The sequence below is a fragment of the Pongo pygmaeus genome, chromosome 16, assembly GCF_028885625.2.
Source record: "Pongo pygmaeus isolate AG05252 chromosome 16, NHGRI_mPonPyg2-v2.0_pri, whole genome shotgun sequence".
NCBI lineage: Eukaryota > Metazoa > Chordata > Mammalia > Primates > Hominidae > Pongo > Pongo pygmaeus.
In genome coordinates this window covers 23,944,944-23,961,919 of record NC_072389.2, presented here as the reverse complement: position 1 = coordinate 23,961,919, position 16,976 = coordinate 23,944,944, and the positions used below count along the sequence as shown (strand labels likewise).

General features: G+C 44.7%; 1 protein-coding gene across 3 annotated transcripts; it reads left to right on the top strand.

Moving 5' to 3' along the window:
• Positions 1-2,946: 2,946 nt before the first annotated feature.
• LOC129014568 (E3 ubiquitin-protein ligase HERC2-like) lies at positions 2,947-13,429 on the top strand. Of its 3 annotated transcripts, XM_063653292.1 has the most exons (6): positions 2,947-3,500; positions 7,790-7,990; positions 10,156-10,384; positions 10,472-10,601; positions 11,969-12,147; positions 13,194-13,429. In XM_063653292.1, exons 1-4 carry the CDS (start codon positions 3,315-3,317, stop codon positions 10,492-10,494), a joined length of 639 nt encoding a protein of 212 aa, XP_063509362.1. In that variant the 5' UTR covers positions 2,947-3,314; the 3' UTR covers positions 10,495-10,601; positions 11,969-12,147; positions 13,194-13,429. The 3 variants fall into 3 exon arrangements, with proteins under 3 accessions (XP_063509362.1, XP_063509363.1, XP_063509361.1); XM_063653293.1 differs by having other exon boundaries at positions 10,472-10,599; positions 11,966-13,429; XM_063653291.1 differs by having other exon boundaries at positions 11,969-13,429.
• The last annotated feature ends 3,547 nt before the right edge of the window (positions 13,430-16,976 follow it).

The following is a 16,976-nucleotide window of genomic DNA, read 5'->3' as shown; positions in this document are numbered from 1 at the left end:
CCCACCGGAGACTGTCTCTCCCCGCCCAGCGCTCTTAATTATGCCGCGGGTGGTTGCGCTCACGCCAACTGGAGCTGTTCAGGGATGGAGTGGCCAGACCAGCTCCCCTGGGGATGAGAACGGATCTTTGTGTGGTCGGCTGGGGACTGAAGAGTTACCTGGTGTGTGTTCAACTGAATGCAGCAAGAGTCTTGGGCAGATTACATGGAGCAGCTGTGGAAGCACTGGGCAGGGAATCCAAGAAAGAAACACCTCCAGCGACCACAAAACAAAATTGAAGAAATATAAAACAATGTAGGCCCGGCAAAGTGGCTCACGTCTGTAATTTTCAGAGCTTTGGGAGGCTGAAGCGGGAGGATCCCTCAAAGCCTGGAGTTGGAGGATCCCATGTTGCCCGACTGGGCAACATAGCAAGACCCCATCTCTTAAAAAAAGAAATTAACAATTAGCCAGGTGTGGTGGCGCACACCTGTGATCCCAGCTGCTCCAGAGGCTGAGGCAGGAGAATCGCCTCAGCCTGGGAGATCAATGCTACAGTGAGCTGAGATCATGCCACTGCACGCCCAGCCTGGGCAACAGAGTGAGATCCTGCCTCTAAGAAAAATACTGGCCAGGCCTGGTGGTCACGCCTGTAATCCCAGCACTTTGGGAGGCCGAGGCAGGTGGATCATTTGAGGTTAGGAGTTCAAGACCAGCCTGACCGACATGGTGAGACCCCTTCTCTACTAAAAATACAAAAATTAGCCTGGTGTGGTGGCACGTTCCTGTAATCCCAGCTACTCGGGAGGCTGAGGCAGGAGAATCGCTTGAACCCGGGAGGCGGAGATTGCAGTGAGCTGAGACTGCATCACTGCACTCCAGCCTGGGGGACAGAGGCTGCAGTACAGCCTTGACTTACCGGCTTCAGGTGGTTCTCCACCTCAGCTTTGCCAGTAGCTGGACTGCAGGCACATGCAACCACGCCTGGCTAATTTTTGTATTTTTTGTAGAGACAGGGTTTTGCCATGTGGCCCAGGCTGGTCTCAAACTCCTGGAATCAAGTGATCCGCCCGCCTCAGTCTCCCAAAATGCTGGGATTACAGGTGTGAGCCACAGCACTCGGCTAATAGTAATGAACTTAGAACAGAAGGAAAAGATGTTATTATTTTCTTAGTTATATTTTATCTATATTTTCTAATTTTTCTAAACGTGTAAAGATAAAATTCTATTCTTAAAACTCAATAAGACCTCAGAACAAAAAAAAATGGAGTATAAATATTTATTTTAGTTAACTTGTACAAATTCAGTTTCTGGAAAAGGAATGGAATAGATTTTCTGAGAAAAAAAAAATCCACCACTTTGGCCGGGTGCGGTGGCTTACACCTGTAATCCCAGCACTTTGGGAGGCCGAGGCGGCAGATCACCTGAGGTCAGGAGTTCAAGACCAGCCTGACCAACATGAAGAAACCCCTGTCTCTATTAAAAATACAAAAATTAGCCAGGCATGGTTTCAGGCACCTGGAATCCCAACTACTCAGGAGGCCGAGGCTGGAGAATCGCTTGAACCCAAGAGGCAGAGGCTGCAGTGAGCTGAGGTGGCACCATTGCACTCCAGCCTGGGTGACAAGCAAAACTCTCTCTCATAAAAAAAAAAAAAAAAAGAAAAAAAGCAAAGCCGACTGGCTGAAAGTATTAAAAAAGAAAATGATCCACCAATGTGCTATCTACAAGATAAACATTTTAAATTAAAATAAACAGATTGAAAGTAAAAGAATACAAAGATACAACATTCAAATAGTAACAAAAAAGAGCCGAAGTGGCTGTACTAATATCAAATGAAATACACTTTAAATTAAAGCAGGGCTGGGCATGGTGGCTCATGCCTGTAATCCCAGCATTTCGGGAGATGGAGGCAGAGAGATTGCTTGATCCCAGAAGTTCGAGATCAGCCTGGGCAACATGGCATAATCCCATCCCTACAAAAAATACAAAAATTAGGTGGACGTGGTGGTGCCCACCTGTGGTCCCAGCTATGTGGGAGGCTGAGGTGGTAGAATCACGTGAGCCGGGGAGGTTGAGGCTGCAGTAAGCAAGAGCCAGGGAGGTTGAGCCTGCAGTAAGCCAAGACAGGGCCCCTGCACTCCAACCTGGGCAATAGAGTGAGACCCTGTCTCAAAATAAAAAAAATAAAAAAAGGGGTTGAGAGACAAACCTTCTTGTTTGGGATTTGCTTCTCATTGTAGTACCTTCTCTGAACACCAGATGGCATGAGATCATTGGTCATATCTGGGCCAGTGTATCAGAAAAATTGTCATTCAAGAGCAAATGTGAACCTTTCAAAGACGCAGACACCCATTCTGTAACACACCGTCACTCGTTGAGTTTTGGTAGCTTGCGGATGTCCTGCAGTAAGTGATTGGAGCTGAGTTTTAAAATGGGTTTCTGTTTATATCTTGTTAATATCTTGATGTCTAAGAGTTAATATCTTGATGTCTAAGAGTTTTGTGTGCCCATACGGTATTTATTATTTTCTAGGCTTCTGAGATAAGTTGCAGAGTAAGAAGTTTACCCTGTGTCATTGAATGGTATTTGAATTTCACTTGCCTCCTTGTTTATATTCCCCTCCATTAGTATAGGAAAGCTACGACAATTATTAGATACAGAAATCATTTACTTTGAGGGTATTTAAATTACTGTTGAAAACACCTTTTGTTGTTGCTGATGTTAACTTATGGTAAGCTCCTAGGATAGAATTGTTCCCCTCACTGCAGTGTGTTTTTTCAGCTGAATTATTTTATATGTTGACATTTCTGTGAAACACCCTTTGTGTTGGTCGTGTTCGATTTACCAGGAAAGAAAAATAGAATATTTTGCTGAGTGTTTAAATAGAAACAACGTTTTAAATAGTGATATCTCCTAACTCTGAGAGAACAATAGATTTCTTCTTAGGAAGCTTTCCTCAGTGAAGAGTGTGCTGTGCATTGTTGTATCTGGGATGGGAGAATGTGATCTAATGGTTAATTAAAAGCACCTTGTTTCTTTCGGAATGAAAATCTGAATGAGGAGGAGAAAAAAGAACAGATCCTTTTCGTATCCCAGCATTATGATGTTTGTAGGCTGTGGGTCCTAACAAATTGTAGCTGACAAAATACAGGAGTTTTAATAACACACCCAAAGCAAATGATTGTGCTTAATATTAAAGCAACAGATTATCCTCAAGAAGTTACTATTAAAAGCTTTCTGACCTGAATGGCCTAGTGGAAATATCTTTCTAGGCCATTCAGGTCATAGGCTTGAAGGTGCATCTGCATCCCTCTTTCCTTGTAGGGAAGAAGATGATTGATGTGGCTGCAGGCTCCACCCACTGCCTGGCTCTGACTGAGGACAGCGAGGTCCACAGCTGGAGGAGCAACGACCAGTGCCAGCACTTTGACACGTTGCGCGTGACCAAGCCAGAACCTGCAGCATTGCCAGGACTGGACGCCAAACACATAGTGGGAATTACATGTGGGCCTGCCCAGGTACTGAATATAGAGCTTGATTTGGTATTTTGGAGGATTTTGGTTTCCAGTTGTTCATTACCAGTATATGGGAAATACCACTGAGTTTTGTTTGTTGTTCTTGTGTCCTGCAGTTGTGCTAAACTCATTTATTATGAGCTTCATTGTAGTTTCCTTGGGTTTTCTTCATGGACAATTAAATGCTATCTGTATAGAGGGGCAGTTTCATTTCTTCCTTTCCAGTCTGCTTGCCTTTTATGTATTTTTCCCGGCCTGATTGCCCTGGCCAGGACTTGCAGTGTGAAGCTGAATAGGAGAGGTGACAGTGGGTGCCCTGCCTTGCTCCTGACTGTAGGGGAAAGCAGTTCAGTCTTTCACCATCAACTGTGATGTTAGCTGTGCATATTTATGTAGGTGCCTTATTACCAGATTAAGGCAGTTTCTTTAATTCCCCCCAATTTTTTTTTTTTTTTTTTTTTTGAGACGGAGTCTCGCTCTATGCCCAGGCTGGCGTGCGCTGGCGTGATCTCGGCTCACTGCAAACTCCGCCTCCTGGGTTCACACCATTCTCCTGCCTCAGCCTCCCGAGTAGCTGGGACTACAGGCGCCTGCCACCGTGCTCAGCTGACTTTCTGTATTTTTAGTAGAGACGTGGTTTCACCGTGTTAGCCAGGATGCTCTCGATCTCCTGACCTTGTGATCTGCCTGCCTCGGCCTCCCAAAGTGCTGAGATTACAGGCATGAGCCACCGTGCCCGGCCTTAATTCCCCCATTTAGAAGCTTTTGAAAAATCCTGAATGGGTGTTAAAATTTGTTAAATGCTTTTAATCCAAATGAAATCGTCATGCAGTTTTCCTTCTTTAGTGTGTTAGTGTGGTGTATTACATTGATGATTTTTACTTTCTTTTTCTTAAACTTTTTTTTTTTCTTTTTTAGAGATGGGGTTTCACTATGTTGCCCAGGCTGGTCTTGAAATCCTGAGCTCAAGTGATCTGCCTTCCTTGGCCTCCCAAAGTGCTGGGATTACAGGTGTGAGACACTATACCAGCCTGATTTTTAAATACTGACCAAGCCTTGTGTTACTGGGATAGGGATCCCTTGGCCACAATTTACTACTCTATTTTTTTTTTTTTTTTTTTTGAGACAGAATCTCACTCTGTCACCCAGGCTGGAGTGCATTGGTGCAATCTCAGCTCTCTGCAACCTCTGCATCCTGGGTTCAAGCAATTCTCCTGCCTCAGCTTCCTGAGTAGCTGGGATTAGAGGTGTGCACCATCACACCTGGCTAATTTTATTTGTTTGTTTGTTTGTTTTTAATAGAGATGGGGTTTCACCATGTTGGCCAGCCTGGTCTCCAACTCCTGACCTCAAGTGATCCACCCTCCTTGGCATCCCAAATTCCTATGATTATAGGCATGAGCCACCGCGCCCAGCCCTATTCTGTTTCTATATTGCTAAATTTGACATGGTAACATGTTTTTGAGGATTTTTCTGTTGATGCTCATCAGGGATGTTGGTTTGCAGTTTTCTTTCTTTGTATTATACTATCTCGTCTGACTTTCTGTCAGGGGAAAGCTGACCTTATACAAAGTATTGGCATGTGTTCCCTCCTTTTCCATTTTCTATAAGGGATTGTGTAGAATTAGTGTTATTTCTTCTTTAAATGTTTTTGAATCCATCTGAACCTAGAGATTTCTTTCTAAAAGATTTTTCGCCGGGCGCGGTGGCTCACGCCTATAATCCCAGCACGTTGGGAGGCCGAGGCAGGTGGATCACCAGAGGTCAGGAGTTTGAGACCAGCCTGGCTAACATGGTGAAACCCCGTTTCTACTAAAAACACAAAAAATTAGTCGAGCTTGGTGGCGTGCACCTGTAATCCCAGCTACTCAGGAGGCTAAGGCAGGAGAATCACTTGAACCTGGGAGGCGGAGACTGCAGAGAGCTGAGATTGCACCAATGCACTCCAGCCTGGGTGACAGAGTGAGACTCGGGCTCAAAAAAAAAAAAAAAAAAAGATTTTGCAAATTCAATTTATTTAACAGATATAGAACTATTGAGGTGACCTGTTTGTTTCTAGGAGGTTTTTCCTGGTTTGTGGCACTCAGACATTGCTTTATTTCATCTAAGTTGTCTGATTTTTACATGTCAAGTTTTCCTTAGCATTCTCTTGCTAACCATCTGAAGTCTGTGGGGCCTGCAGTGAGGTCCCTTCATTCATTCCTGATACTGATAATTTGTATCTTTTCTGTTTTTTTCTTTGTCAGTTTTGCTAGAGTTTTTCAATTTTGTTGATCTTTTCAAAGAACAATCTTTAAGTTTCATTAATTTTTGGCTTGTTTTTTTGCTTTCAATCTCATTGGTTTTCTGCTTTTATCTTGTCATTTGTCCCTTTGGCTTGTTTTGTGTTCACTTTGCTCTTTTTTAGTTTCTTAAGGTGGAAACTTAGATTGCTGATTTAGACCTATCTTTTTTGTAATATATAATGATTTGATGCTATAAATTTTCCTCTAAGCAGTGCTTTAGTTAAACCCACAAATTTTGGTGCATTTTCATTTATGTTCAAAGTATTTTCTAATTTCTTTTGAGAATTGTTCTTTGACCCATGGATTATTATTATCATTATTATTATTTTTCTTCAATACGGAGTTTCACTGTTGTTGTCCAGGCTGGAGTGCAATGGCATGATCTCGGATCACTGCAACCTCTGTCTCCTGGGTCCAAGCGATTCTCCTGCCTCAGCCTCCTGATTAGGTGGGACTACAGGCACCCACCACCATGCCTGGCTAATTGTTTTGTATTTTCAGTAGAGATGGGGTTTCTCCATGTTGGCCAGGCTGATCTTCAACTCCTGGCCTCAGGTGATTCCACCAACTTGGCCTCCCACAGTGTTGGGATTACACGCATGAGCCACTGCGCCTGGCCTGACCCATGGATTATTAAGTATGTTGTTTTATTTTGAAGTGTTTGCAGATTGTTCTGTTAATGATTTCTAGTTTAATACCATTGTGATTGGAGAACAAACTGCATATGATTTCATTTCTTTTAAATTTGTTAAGACTTATGTGTCAGGATATGTTCTCTCTTATTGAACATTCTGTATGTGCTTAAAAAGTATATGTATGGTCTGTATATGTATGGTCTGTATATACATATATGTATACATATATGTATACATATACGTATAAAAAGTATATGTGTGGTCTGTTTGTGCTTAAAAGGTATATGTATGGTCCAGCACTTTGGGAGGCCGAGGCGGGCAGATCATGAGATCAGGAGATCGAGACCATCCTGGCTAACATGGTGAAACGCCGTCTCTACTAAAAATACAAAAAAAAATTACCTGGGCATGATGGCGGGCACCTGTAGTCCCAGCTACTTGGGAGGCTGAGGCAGGAGAATGGCTTGAGCCCAGGAGGTGGAGCTTGCAGTGAACTGAGATCGCGCGACTGCACTCCAGCCTGGGCAACAGAGCTAGACTCCATCTCAAATAAAATAAAATAAAATAAAAGTGTGTGTAAAGTATATGTATGGCCGGGCACGGTGGCTCACGCCCGTAATCCCAGCACTTTGGTAGGCTGAGTCAGGTGGATCACGAGGTCAGGAGATCAAGACCATCCTGGCTAACATGGTGAAACCCCGTCTCTACTAAAAATACAAAAAAAAATTAGCCAGGCATGGTGGCGAGCACCTGTAGTCCCAGCTACTCAGGAGGCTGAGGTAGGAGAATGGCGTGAACCCGGGAGGCAGAGCTTGCAGTGGGCTGAGATTGCACCACTGCACTCTAGCCTGGACAACAGAGTGAGACTCTGTCTCAAAAAAGAAAAAAAGTATATGTATTTTGCTGTTGTTGGGTGAAGTGTTCTATAAATTAGATCCAGTTTGTTGATGGTGTTCTACAGTTCTACATTTTTGCCAATTACTTGTTCTCTCACTATGAAAGGGAGTGTGTGTGTTATATGTGTCTAACAATTCATTGTGCAGTTAGAGTTGCTATTATACCACTTCAAGTGGATGGAGAGCCTCACTGCCATCCATTAATGTGCATTAATCATTTTGAGAGTGAAAAGATTTTTAAAAATGTTTTTACTTTTTTAGGTATGGCCAAGTTAGATGGGGCTAGTGAAATGGGCACGAAAATTGGAAGCTGATAGTGTGTGAGCTAGACACCCATGAATGCTTTTCGACTGGGCAGTTAGAGGGATGATAGGTAATAACATAAGGCAGCTCCATCACACACGCTGGTGACTCCTGTGGAACAGACCAGCAGCTGCATTTGGAGATTCATTTTAGATTGTTGCGTTTCCTCTTAGAGCTGTGCTTGGTCATCGTGTTCTGAGTGGTCCATTGGCCTCCGTGTCCCTTTGGGGGTAGACATTTGCTCAGTGACTTTTGAGCAGCTGGATCTCCTGCTGCAGCAGGTGAGTGAGGAGATGGACGGCTCCGTGGACTGGCCGCCACCCCAGGAGAAAGAGTGCATGGCCGTGGCAACGCTGAATCTTCCACGACTTCAGGTATTTGTGATTTCCCTTCCTCTTGCTCCTTTTATAAGTGTCTCAGCGATTTGTAAGAAGGTTTATGTATTTTGAAGGCCTGTTGGATGAAGTATTTTAAAGTAAGATTGTAATGCACTAATAATGGACGCAAGGCTTAAAAAACTTGATCTGTTTATTTTGTTTGTCCTGGAAGTCAGCCTCGGCATGCAGGAAGAGTGTGTATGGATTGTGTTATTTTTGCTAGAATCATTAGTTTGTTGGCATTGTTACTGTTTTACTGTTGTTGCCTGTGGAGAAATGACTGGGTGAGATCACAGGTGATGGAGAGAGACAGCGCTCAGCTGAGACTCCAGTGCTGGCCTGTCTCTCCTCTGTACTGTGAAAACCCTGCACCAAGAGGGTCCGGTCTTTGGTTTCCCTGGGCCACACTGGAAGAAGAATTGTCTTGGGCTACACATAAAATACACTAACGATAGCTGATGAGCTTAGAAAAAAATCCCAAAAATATCTCATGATGTGTTAAGAAATTTTACTTTGGGCCGCATTCAAAGCCGTCCTGGGCCCCGTGCTGCCCTCGGGCCATGGGTTGGACAAGCTTGATCTACTCAGTAAGCTCGGCTCCCAAAGCAATACCTTCCTTTCCTCACCGTGAAGGTTATGGTTACGGTCAAAATAAAAGCTAAAAAAAGTCTTCCTCCCTGGCAAAACTAAAGCTGAAGTGTTTGATCATCATCTTTTGTCTTTGTAATAAAACCCTCTAACTTAATGACAGGAACCACAGTTTTCTCGACATAGTAATTTTTCCCTTTTATTACAGTGGTTTCTGTGTAAGAACCCGTCATGTCCCTCTTCCAGCCCCTCCCCTTTTTGCCCTGCTTCTAGAATGTACAGAACTGAGTGTAGTGTTTAGTTGCAGTAATGAACCGAGCAGAGGTCTGAAGTGTGCTTCTCTAGTCCTCTGTAGCACTCATTTATCACCATACCTGTGGCATCCTGGCATTTGCGTGGGTGCAGCCCAGGTGTTTGCTGCCCCTCCTGGTTTTCAGTGATGTTTCTGTTCTGGTCGGTGCTGTGGGGCGTGGCCTCGTGTATGTCTTAGGCTGTCGAGGTGTCCCAGCGTATGGTTTTGCATTTGCCTCTCCGGGGTCCTGAGGGTTCTGTAGGTTTCACAGACTCTAGGTGAGTTTTGGTGGTCATTTCCTGACCTGTGATATCTATACCTAGATGAGTGGTGTGCTTTTGATTTCACTTCTACTCCCAGGGCAAGGCCGGGTCTCTGATTTCTCGTGGGGCCTCTTGCTACCCAGAGCCTGGGACGGGCAGTGTGTTGCCCCCTGGCTGTGGTTGGCTGGCAGGCAGGTGATCCTGAGTGGCTCCCAGCCTTCTGCAGGAAGCTCGGGTTCAGTGGGTCGTTGTGTGCCTTCCCGTGTGGGAGGTTGTGCTGAAGCCTGGTGGCTTGGCTCTGCTTTCAGAGCCCGGAACCTCTTGATTCCTGCTGTGTGTGCCCATGTGAATTTCGGTTTTGCACTTGAGGAGTTTCCTTGTGTACTCTCAGCTCCGCAATCTAATTTTTAGCAGCTTTTTTTTTTTTTAAGACAGAGTGTCACTTTGTCACCCTAGCTGGAATGCAGTGGTGCACTCTTGGCCTGCCAGGTTCAAGTGATTCTCCTGCCTCAGCCTCCCAAGTAGCTGGGACTACAGGCGTGTACCATCACACCTGGCTGATTTTTTTATAGAGATGGGGTTTCATCATGTTGGCCAGGCTGGTCTTGAACTCCTGATCTCAAGTAATCTTCCCACCTTGGCCTCCCAAAGTGCTGGGATTACAGGCATGAGCCACCGCCTGTGGCAGCTTTTGTGGTTACATTGTAGCCATTATTTGTGTTTGGTGCAGATGGTTGGGGTGGGGTGGAGGTTGCTGTTGCTAGTTGTTTAGCTCTTCTGCTGATCTTGAGCTTTTCCATATATGTGTTCATAGTGGGGTTACAAAAATTCCTCTAGAAAATACTTCAACTATTGTGGGTAAGAGTTTTTTTAGTCCAGTTTTTAAAAATACATAAGCTGAGAAGTTATTTTGTCTATTTAAATAATACTTCAAATTGAGTTTTATTCGGTGTTTAGTAAGACTTTGAAATTCACTCATTTTTAGGGGTTCTAAGTGAAAATTGTTTTTCTCCTTTCAGTTGCATGCTGCCATTAGTCACCAGGTTGACCCGGAATTCCTTGGTTTAGGTCTGGGCAGCGTCCTCCTGAACAGCCTGAAGCAGACGGTGGTGACCCTGGCCAGCAGCACAGGCGTGCTGAGCACCGTGCATTCAGCCTCCCAGGCCATGCTGCAGAGCGGCTGGTCCCTGCTGCTGCCCACCGCTGAGAAGCAGGCCTGGGCGCTCTCTGCTCTCCTGCCCTGCGCAGGTGGGCTCGGGGAAGGAACAGGAGACGGCATGGGTCAGGGTGCTCGGAGGGGATGGCGTTTCACTCAAATTGGCACACACTTTCTAGTTCAGTTTCAGGCAATGAAGTGAACATAAGTCCAGGTCGTCGATTCATGATTGATCTTCTGGTGGGCAGCTTGATGGCTGCTGGAGGGTTGGAGTCAGCCTTACACGCAGCCATTACTGCAGAGATCCAGGTATGGCCTTGGAGGCACACGTGACCTGGTGGTGCGCTGAGATCGGAAATACCACACTCACACATGTGAAGAATAACAGAACACAGTAAAACACTCAACTTTTATCATATCCAAGTATTTTCTTAAATTAAAATTATTTTATGTGCTAATTTTAAAAATTATTGAGATGATTTAATTGTGATAAAATACTGCATGTTGCCTGTTTCAGTGAAGTTAACAGATAACCTGTTACTCATGTAGACCATTCCCGTCACCCGGAAAGATCCCTGTGCCCTTGGCACTTGCAGCCAGGATACTCCCCTGCCCTCAGATGAGATGCATTTCGCCTGCTCTGAGTGTCGCAGCAATATAACTGTATAGTATGCACTCTTTCCTGCCTGGCCTTGGAGAATGATTTTCAGATTCACTCACTGATGTGTCTATTGTGACTTCGTTTTTATTATTGGGAAGTTTTCCATTTTATGGGTGTAGTACTCTTTGTTAGTTCATTCTCCTATTGAAGGACATTACATTGTTTTTGGTTTTAGTTTTCTTTTTTTTTTTTTTTGAGACAGGGTCTTGCTCTGTCACCCAGGCTGTATACAGTGACCTGATCTTGGCTCACGGCAGCCTTGTCCTCCTAGGCTCACATGATCCTCCCACCTCAGCCTCCTATGTTGCAGGGACCACAGGCATGTCACCATGCCGGGCTAGTTTTTTGATTTTTTTTGTAGAGACAAGGTGTTACTGTGTTGCACAGGCTGGTCTCCAACTCCTGGGCTCGTGATCCCCCCACCTTGGCCTCCCAAAGTGTTGGGATTACAAGCGTGAGCCACCACGTCCAGGCTTTCTGGTTTTTAGCTGTGTAGAGCTGCTATGATTGTGCTGTGAACAAGTACTTTAGTGAACATATGTCGTCCCTTTGGGTAAACACTTGGAGTGGAATTTGTTAGGTTCTGGGGTCAGTGTGTGTTCATAGTTTCCCAAAGTGGCTTTGCCATTTACATTTGAACCAGGACTTTTGTGTGTGAGAATTCCAGCTCCTTCTTGTCCTTACAGAGCAGCTAGATGCTGCATGTGTGGGGCAGATCACATTGGGTTTTGTGAGAGCCAGTAGCAGGGTTAAGGATTTTAGGGACTTCACAGAAGGAGGCTGGAGAGCATCAGCAGAGGCAGCCTGGACCTTGGATCTGTAAACAGAAGACACTGTTTGAAACTGCACAACTGAGTTGGGGTTTCCAACAGGGCAGGTGGAGGCCTGTGGGTAGGTGTGTGCGGCAGCCACAGAGACTGGGATAGCTTGGCACTGGGGTCAGGGCTCAGCCAGCCTGTGTCTTCACACCTGGTAATGAGATCACTTGTAAACAATTTCTGTTTATGAATTACAGGATATTGAAGCCAAAAAAGAAGCACAGAAGGAAAAAGAAATTGATGAACAGGAAGCAAATGCCTCAGCATTTCATAGAAGCAGGACTCCATTGGATAAAGACCTTATTAATACAGGGATCTGTGAGTCTTCTGGCAAACAGTGTTTGCCTCTGGTTCAGCTCATACAACAGCGTCTTAGGTAAATCGTATTAGCTGTATTGTATTGTGTTTTATTTATTTACTTTTTTTTGTATTTTTGAGACAGAGTTTCACTCTTGTTGCCCAGGCCGGAGTGCGGTGGCGCGATCTTGACTCACCGCAACCTCCGCCTCCCAGGTTCAAGTAATTCTCCTGCCTCAGCCTCTCGAGCAGCTGGGATTACTGGCGTGCGCCACTACGCCCCACTAATTTTGTAGTTTTAGTAGAGATGGGGTTTCTTCATGTTGGTCAGGCTGGTCTTGAACTCCCGACCTCAGGTGATCCACCCACCTTGGCCTCCCAAAATGTTCGGATTACAGGCATTAGCCACCACGCCTGGCCTATTTATTTTACTTACTAACTTTTTTTTTTTTTTTTTGTGATGGAGTCTCTCTCTATCGTCCAGGCTGGAGTGCAGTGTCAACGATCTTGGCTCACTGCAACCTCCACCTCCTGGGTTCAAGCTATTCTCCTGCCTCAGCCTCCCGAGTAGCTGGGACTAGAGGTGTCTGCAACCACACCTGACTCATTTTTGTGTTTTTAGTAGAGATGGGGTTTTACCATATTGGTCAGGCTGGTCTCAAACTCCTGACCTCAGGTGATCCACCTGCCTTGGCCTTTCCAGATGTTGGGATTACAGGCGTTAGCCACTGTGCCTGGCCTGTATTGAATTTTAATAGGTGATTATTGGTTTTCATATTAAGATAGTGAAATCCAGCACGAGGATCTCAAAACTTTGTTTGGTGATTGAAGGAATATTCTGAAAATTACCTAGTATAGATTTTAGGGTAAAGAGCAGACCCTTTTAAATATAGGTGAGAGGAGAAGTTGGAGGGCGAGGGCATGATGATGTTCAAAAGTTTTTCCAGAAGAGAAATTGGGTGTGCAGTAAACCTGTAAAAAGATTCTTGCTAACAAGCAGGTGGATGTAAATGAAAATCATCATGAAAGGTTATTTTTAAAACTGATTGTATCATTGCCTCACTTCATATATTACAGAGTTATACATACTACTTTGTAAGATAACTTTTCCTTTCAAAACCAAAGTCAATGTGAAAGAATGGTGAGCATTGTTTTGGAAGGCCCGACTAGGAGGAGGTGGGAAGAAGTCAGACTCAGCCTGTGAACAGAGACTAACTTTAGCAGAAGCCAAAACAGTCAGACAGTGTTGTCTAAAAATGATCATTCAAGAAGAGTGAAAAAACAAGGTGATTTGTGAAAGAGATTTATTAGAAAATGAAACACATATGTACCTCTGTTTAATAAAAATCTGCTTTTTGTCACATCATGCTCCTGGTTTTTTGTTTCTACACATAGAGAAAGCAGAGCCCTGGCAGGTTGGATCAGGCAGCTGAGCACAGAGCAGGGAGCCCTGGGCAGTGGCTGCAGCTCTCAGCTGGCCTGTTCATGGGGGGCATGGTGCATCTGCGGCGTGGGGTGGGCCTTCGGCATGTGGTGGGCCTGCGGCGTGGGGTGCGTCTGCGGCGTGGGGTGGGCCTGTGTCGTGGGGTGGGCGTGTGTCATGGGGTGGGCCTGTGGCGTGGGGTGGGCCTGCGGCGTGCGGTGGGCCTGTGTCATGGGGTGCATCTGCGGTGTGCGGTGGGCCTGCAGCGTGCGGTGGGCCTGCTGTCCACAGCCAGAAAAACTAACTTAGTGGACACACAGTGAAATTTTGAAACAGGAAGTTTTAAAGCTAGTTTCTATCATAGAGTTTAGCAAATGCTATTTTGCAAAATGTTTTTCTGATGTTTGTTTGTTTTTCTAATCTGATAATGCATATTTCACACATTCTGGCCTTTAAGCAATGGAAATTAGAGAACTAAACTTAATACAGTTTGTGTTAATGGAAAGAGCTGGAGATCTGTTCTCAGAAAATTTCAGTTGCAACAGCTTGTTCACATAGGTGAACTTCCAACACAGTAACTATAGGAGTAAGAATAAAAGCTGTGTTTACTTTCACAGAGTTAAGAAGACATGAGAAAATGGATGTTAAAAACCTTGTAATTCAAATGTAAAGTTACATGCAAAGTTTTAAAGTGAGCATTTTCCAGGAAGAGGTGATTTTCTAAGTTCTTGAATGCCTCTCCCTTTTGTGAGGAGGCTGCGTCATGGGCTGTTGGTGTCTTTGGCAGGGGGTGAGTGCAGGGTTCCTGTTGTGGGTCCTTTGTTCTCATGAGGGCGGTGCCCGTTTCCCCATCTCCTGCTTGCCCAGACTGTTCACGTGCGCAGAGAGACTGGCCTGTTTCAGCTGCAGTGGTGTAGCCTGCGTTGGCTAGTCTGGCCAGCACTCACACCATTTGCTGATCAGCACTTGAAGTGTGTCCATCGTAGCTGAGACACTGAATATTTTATCTAATTTTTATTAATTAAAATGCAGGTTTAAAAACTTGATTCTGTTATTAGAAAGCATTTAAGAATGTCACTTGGCCACGTGAGTCTACTTTGTCAACTATGTATTTTATGAGTCTAAGTGCAGATCAGATATTTTCAATGCAAATTTCACTGCAAATTGAAATGTGCTACATATGTAAGCTATGCTGATGGTTTTTGAGGACTTAATATGAAATAACCTATGTAAAATATCTCAATCATTTTTCTTATATTTCATGTTGAAATGGTAAGATTTTCAGTCTGTTGGGATAAGTATGATACATTATTAAAATTATTTTTTATTTTTGAGATGGAGTCTTGCTCTGTTGCCCAGGCCAGAGTGCAGTGGTGCAATCTTGGCTCACTGCAACCTCCGCCTCTTGGGTTCAAGTAATTCTTCTTCTTCAGCCTCCCGAGCAGCTGGGACTATGGATGTACACCACCACGCCTGGCTGATTTTTGTATTTTTGTAGAGACAAGAGTTTCACCACGTTGGCCAGGCTGGTGTCGAACTCCTGATCTCAAGTAATCTGCCCACCTTGGCCTCCCAAAGTGCTGGGATTACAGGCATGAGCCACTGCACCTGGCCATTACTACAATTAATTTTGTGTGTGTGTGTGTGTGTGTGTGTGTGTGTGTGTGTGTGTGTGTGTGTGTGTGTGTTTACTTTTATTAATGTGACTAAGAACAATTTTTTTTTCCCCCTGAGATGGAGACTCACTCTGTTGCCTGGACTGGAGTGCAGTGGCACAATCTCAGCTCACTGCAGCCTCTGCCCCCTGGGTTCAAATGATTCTTCTGCCTCAACCTCCTGAGTGGCTGGGACTACAGATGCATGCCACCATACCTGGCTAATTTGTGTATTTTTAGTAGAGATGGGGTTTCACGATGTTGGCCAGGATGGTCTTGAACTCCCAACCTCAGGTAATCTGCCCGCCTCAGCCTCCCAAAGTGTTGGGATTACAGGCATGAGCCACCGCACCTGGCCATGTTTATTAATACGACTAAGAACATTTTGAATTGCACCTGTGGCTCCACTGGTGTCCTGGGCAGGTGGCTCTGTGGTGTCCACACAGGTTGTCTGCTGTGTCTTCATCTTCGCTGCATGTGACTTTTTGGTTCCTGTGGCACGTGGAGTCCTGTATGGGACATTGGTTCTACAGTAGATTTCTAATAAGGATGTACCTACTAAAAAATACAAAATAAAAAGAATAGAAACAAACATAGAAATAAGTATCACCTCACAAAAATTTTGGAAAGTAGAAAAAGGAAGATGCATTCACAGTTTTTCAGTAGCCGATATCCAGGCTGTCTTCATAAGCATGGATAACGTGTCCCTCTCCTGCATGGATAGACACCGTTTTCTCACCTTAAGTGTTTGTGATTGAAGGATTCTTGATGTGTTGACTTGGAGGATGCAGTTGTTGAACAGTAGTTTATCTAAAGATTGTAAGAAACTTTTGGAAACATTTCATGTCCTTTTTTCCCTTGGAAAACGTGGGTTGAAGAAATCACCGCTTGCCAAAAATAAGCCGTGAAACGGATTTCAGAGTAACTCTAGTTACATGCTGGTGAGGAGCCACGGAATACCATTTACAGTTGAAAATAGAGGGCTGTGAAGTTTTCATAAGTAGTGAACCCCGTCAGAATTACACATTTTGATTATGGCTCTAAATTTTATATTAAAGAAATAAAAATTTTATCATATTTTATTACCATCTTTTGCTCCTTCAGGTGTAGCATACATGCTAGATTCTAGACCTGTTTCTTGTGTTACAGTGGTGTTACCCAGGCAGGTTATCAGGTAGTGAAGGTGCTGTCTGGTGGTGGTGGTGAGCCCAGTGAGGGCACATCATTGCTGTGTGTGATGAGGGCCTGTGGGTTGCTGTGGGATTCCCAAACCCTGGCTCTTCTGTCTCCTGCTTCTGTCCTTACTCACACTGCTGGTGGTTTTCTGGTGTGAGCCACGGGGGCAAGTGGGATTGACAAGCCTGCTGTCACATGAGGAACCTGAGTTAAAGTGGAGCTGAAAGCATGTCCTCACTCTTGATGTTGTGCAGAGAACCACTTGTGCTTCTGGCCCAATGGGGTGGGTGGAACCAGGCCCTGGTTTGGCTCTCCTCCCCTCCATGTTCCCCTGTCCTGTCTGATTTGCTTTCACACTGATGTAAGAGTTACTTTCCCTCGGCCTCCCAAAGTGCTGGTATTACAGGCATTAGCCACTGCGCCCGGCCAACATCCTTTCAAGTACTGGGGTACACCCAAGCTCCCAGCTTCTAGGTAGGAGTCATTTGGTCCCTCTTTATCCCAAAGGACCTGCCACCATCATTGGTTCCCAAAGCCCAGCAGGGTCCAGGCTCTTCAGCCTCCAACCACTTTGCATTTCTTTTCTGCTTTTCGTTCATGGAGATAAAGATTAACTTATTTTTCAGCCTGGGCATGTCTTTTTTATGTACTTTA

Excerpts from the sequence above, each read along its gene's own strand:
- LOC129014568 (XM_063653293.1), top strand. The coding sequence starts at position 3,315 with ATGATTGATGTGGCTGCAGGCTCCACCCACTGCCTGGCTCTGACTGAG. Across the intron at positions 3,501-7,789 it reads TTACATGTGGGCCTGCCCAG|AGCTGTGCTTGGTCATCGTG; the intron begins GTACTGAATATA and ends GTTTCCTCTTAG. Across the intron at positions 10,385-10,471 it reads TGCTCTCCTGCCCTGCGCAG|TTCAGTTTCAGGCAATGAAG; the intron begins GTGGGCTCGGGG and ends CACACTTTCTAG.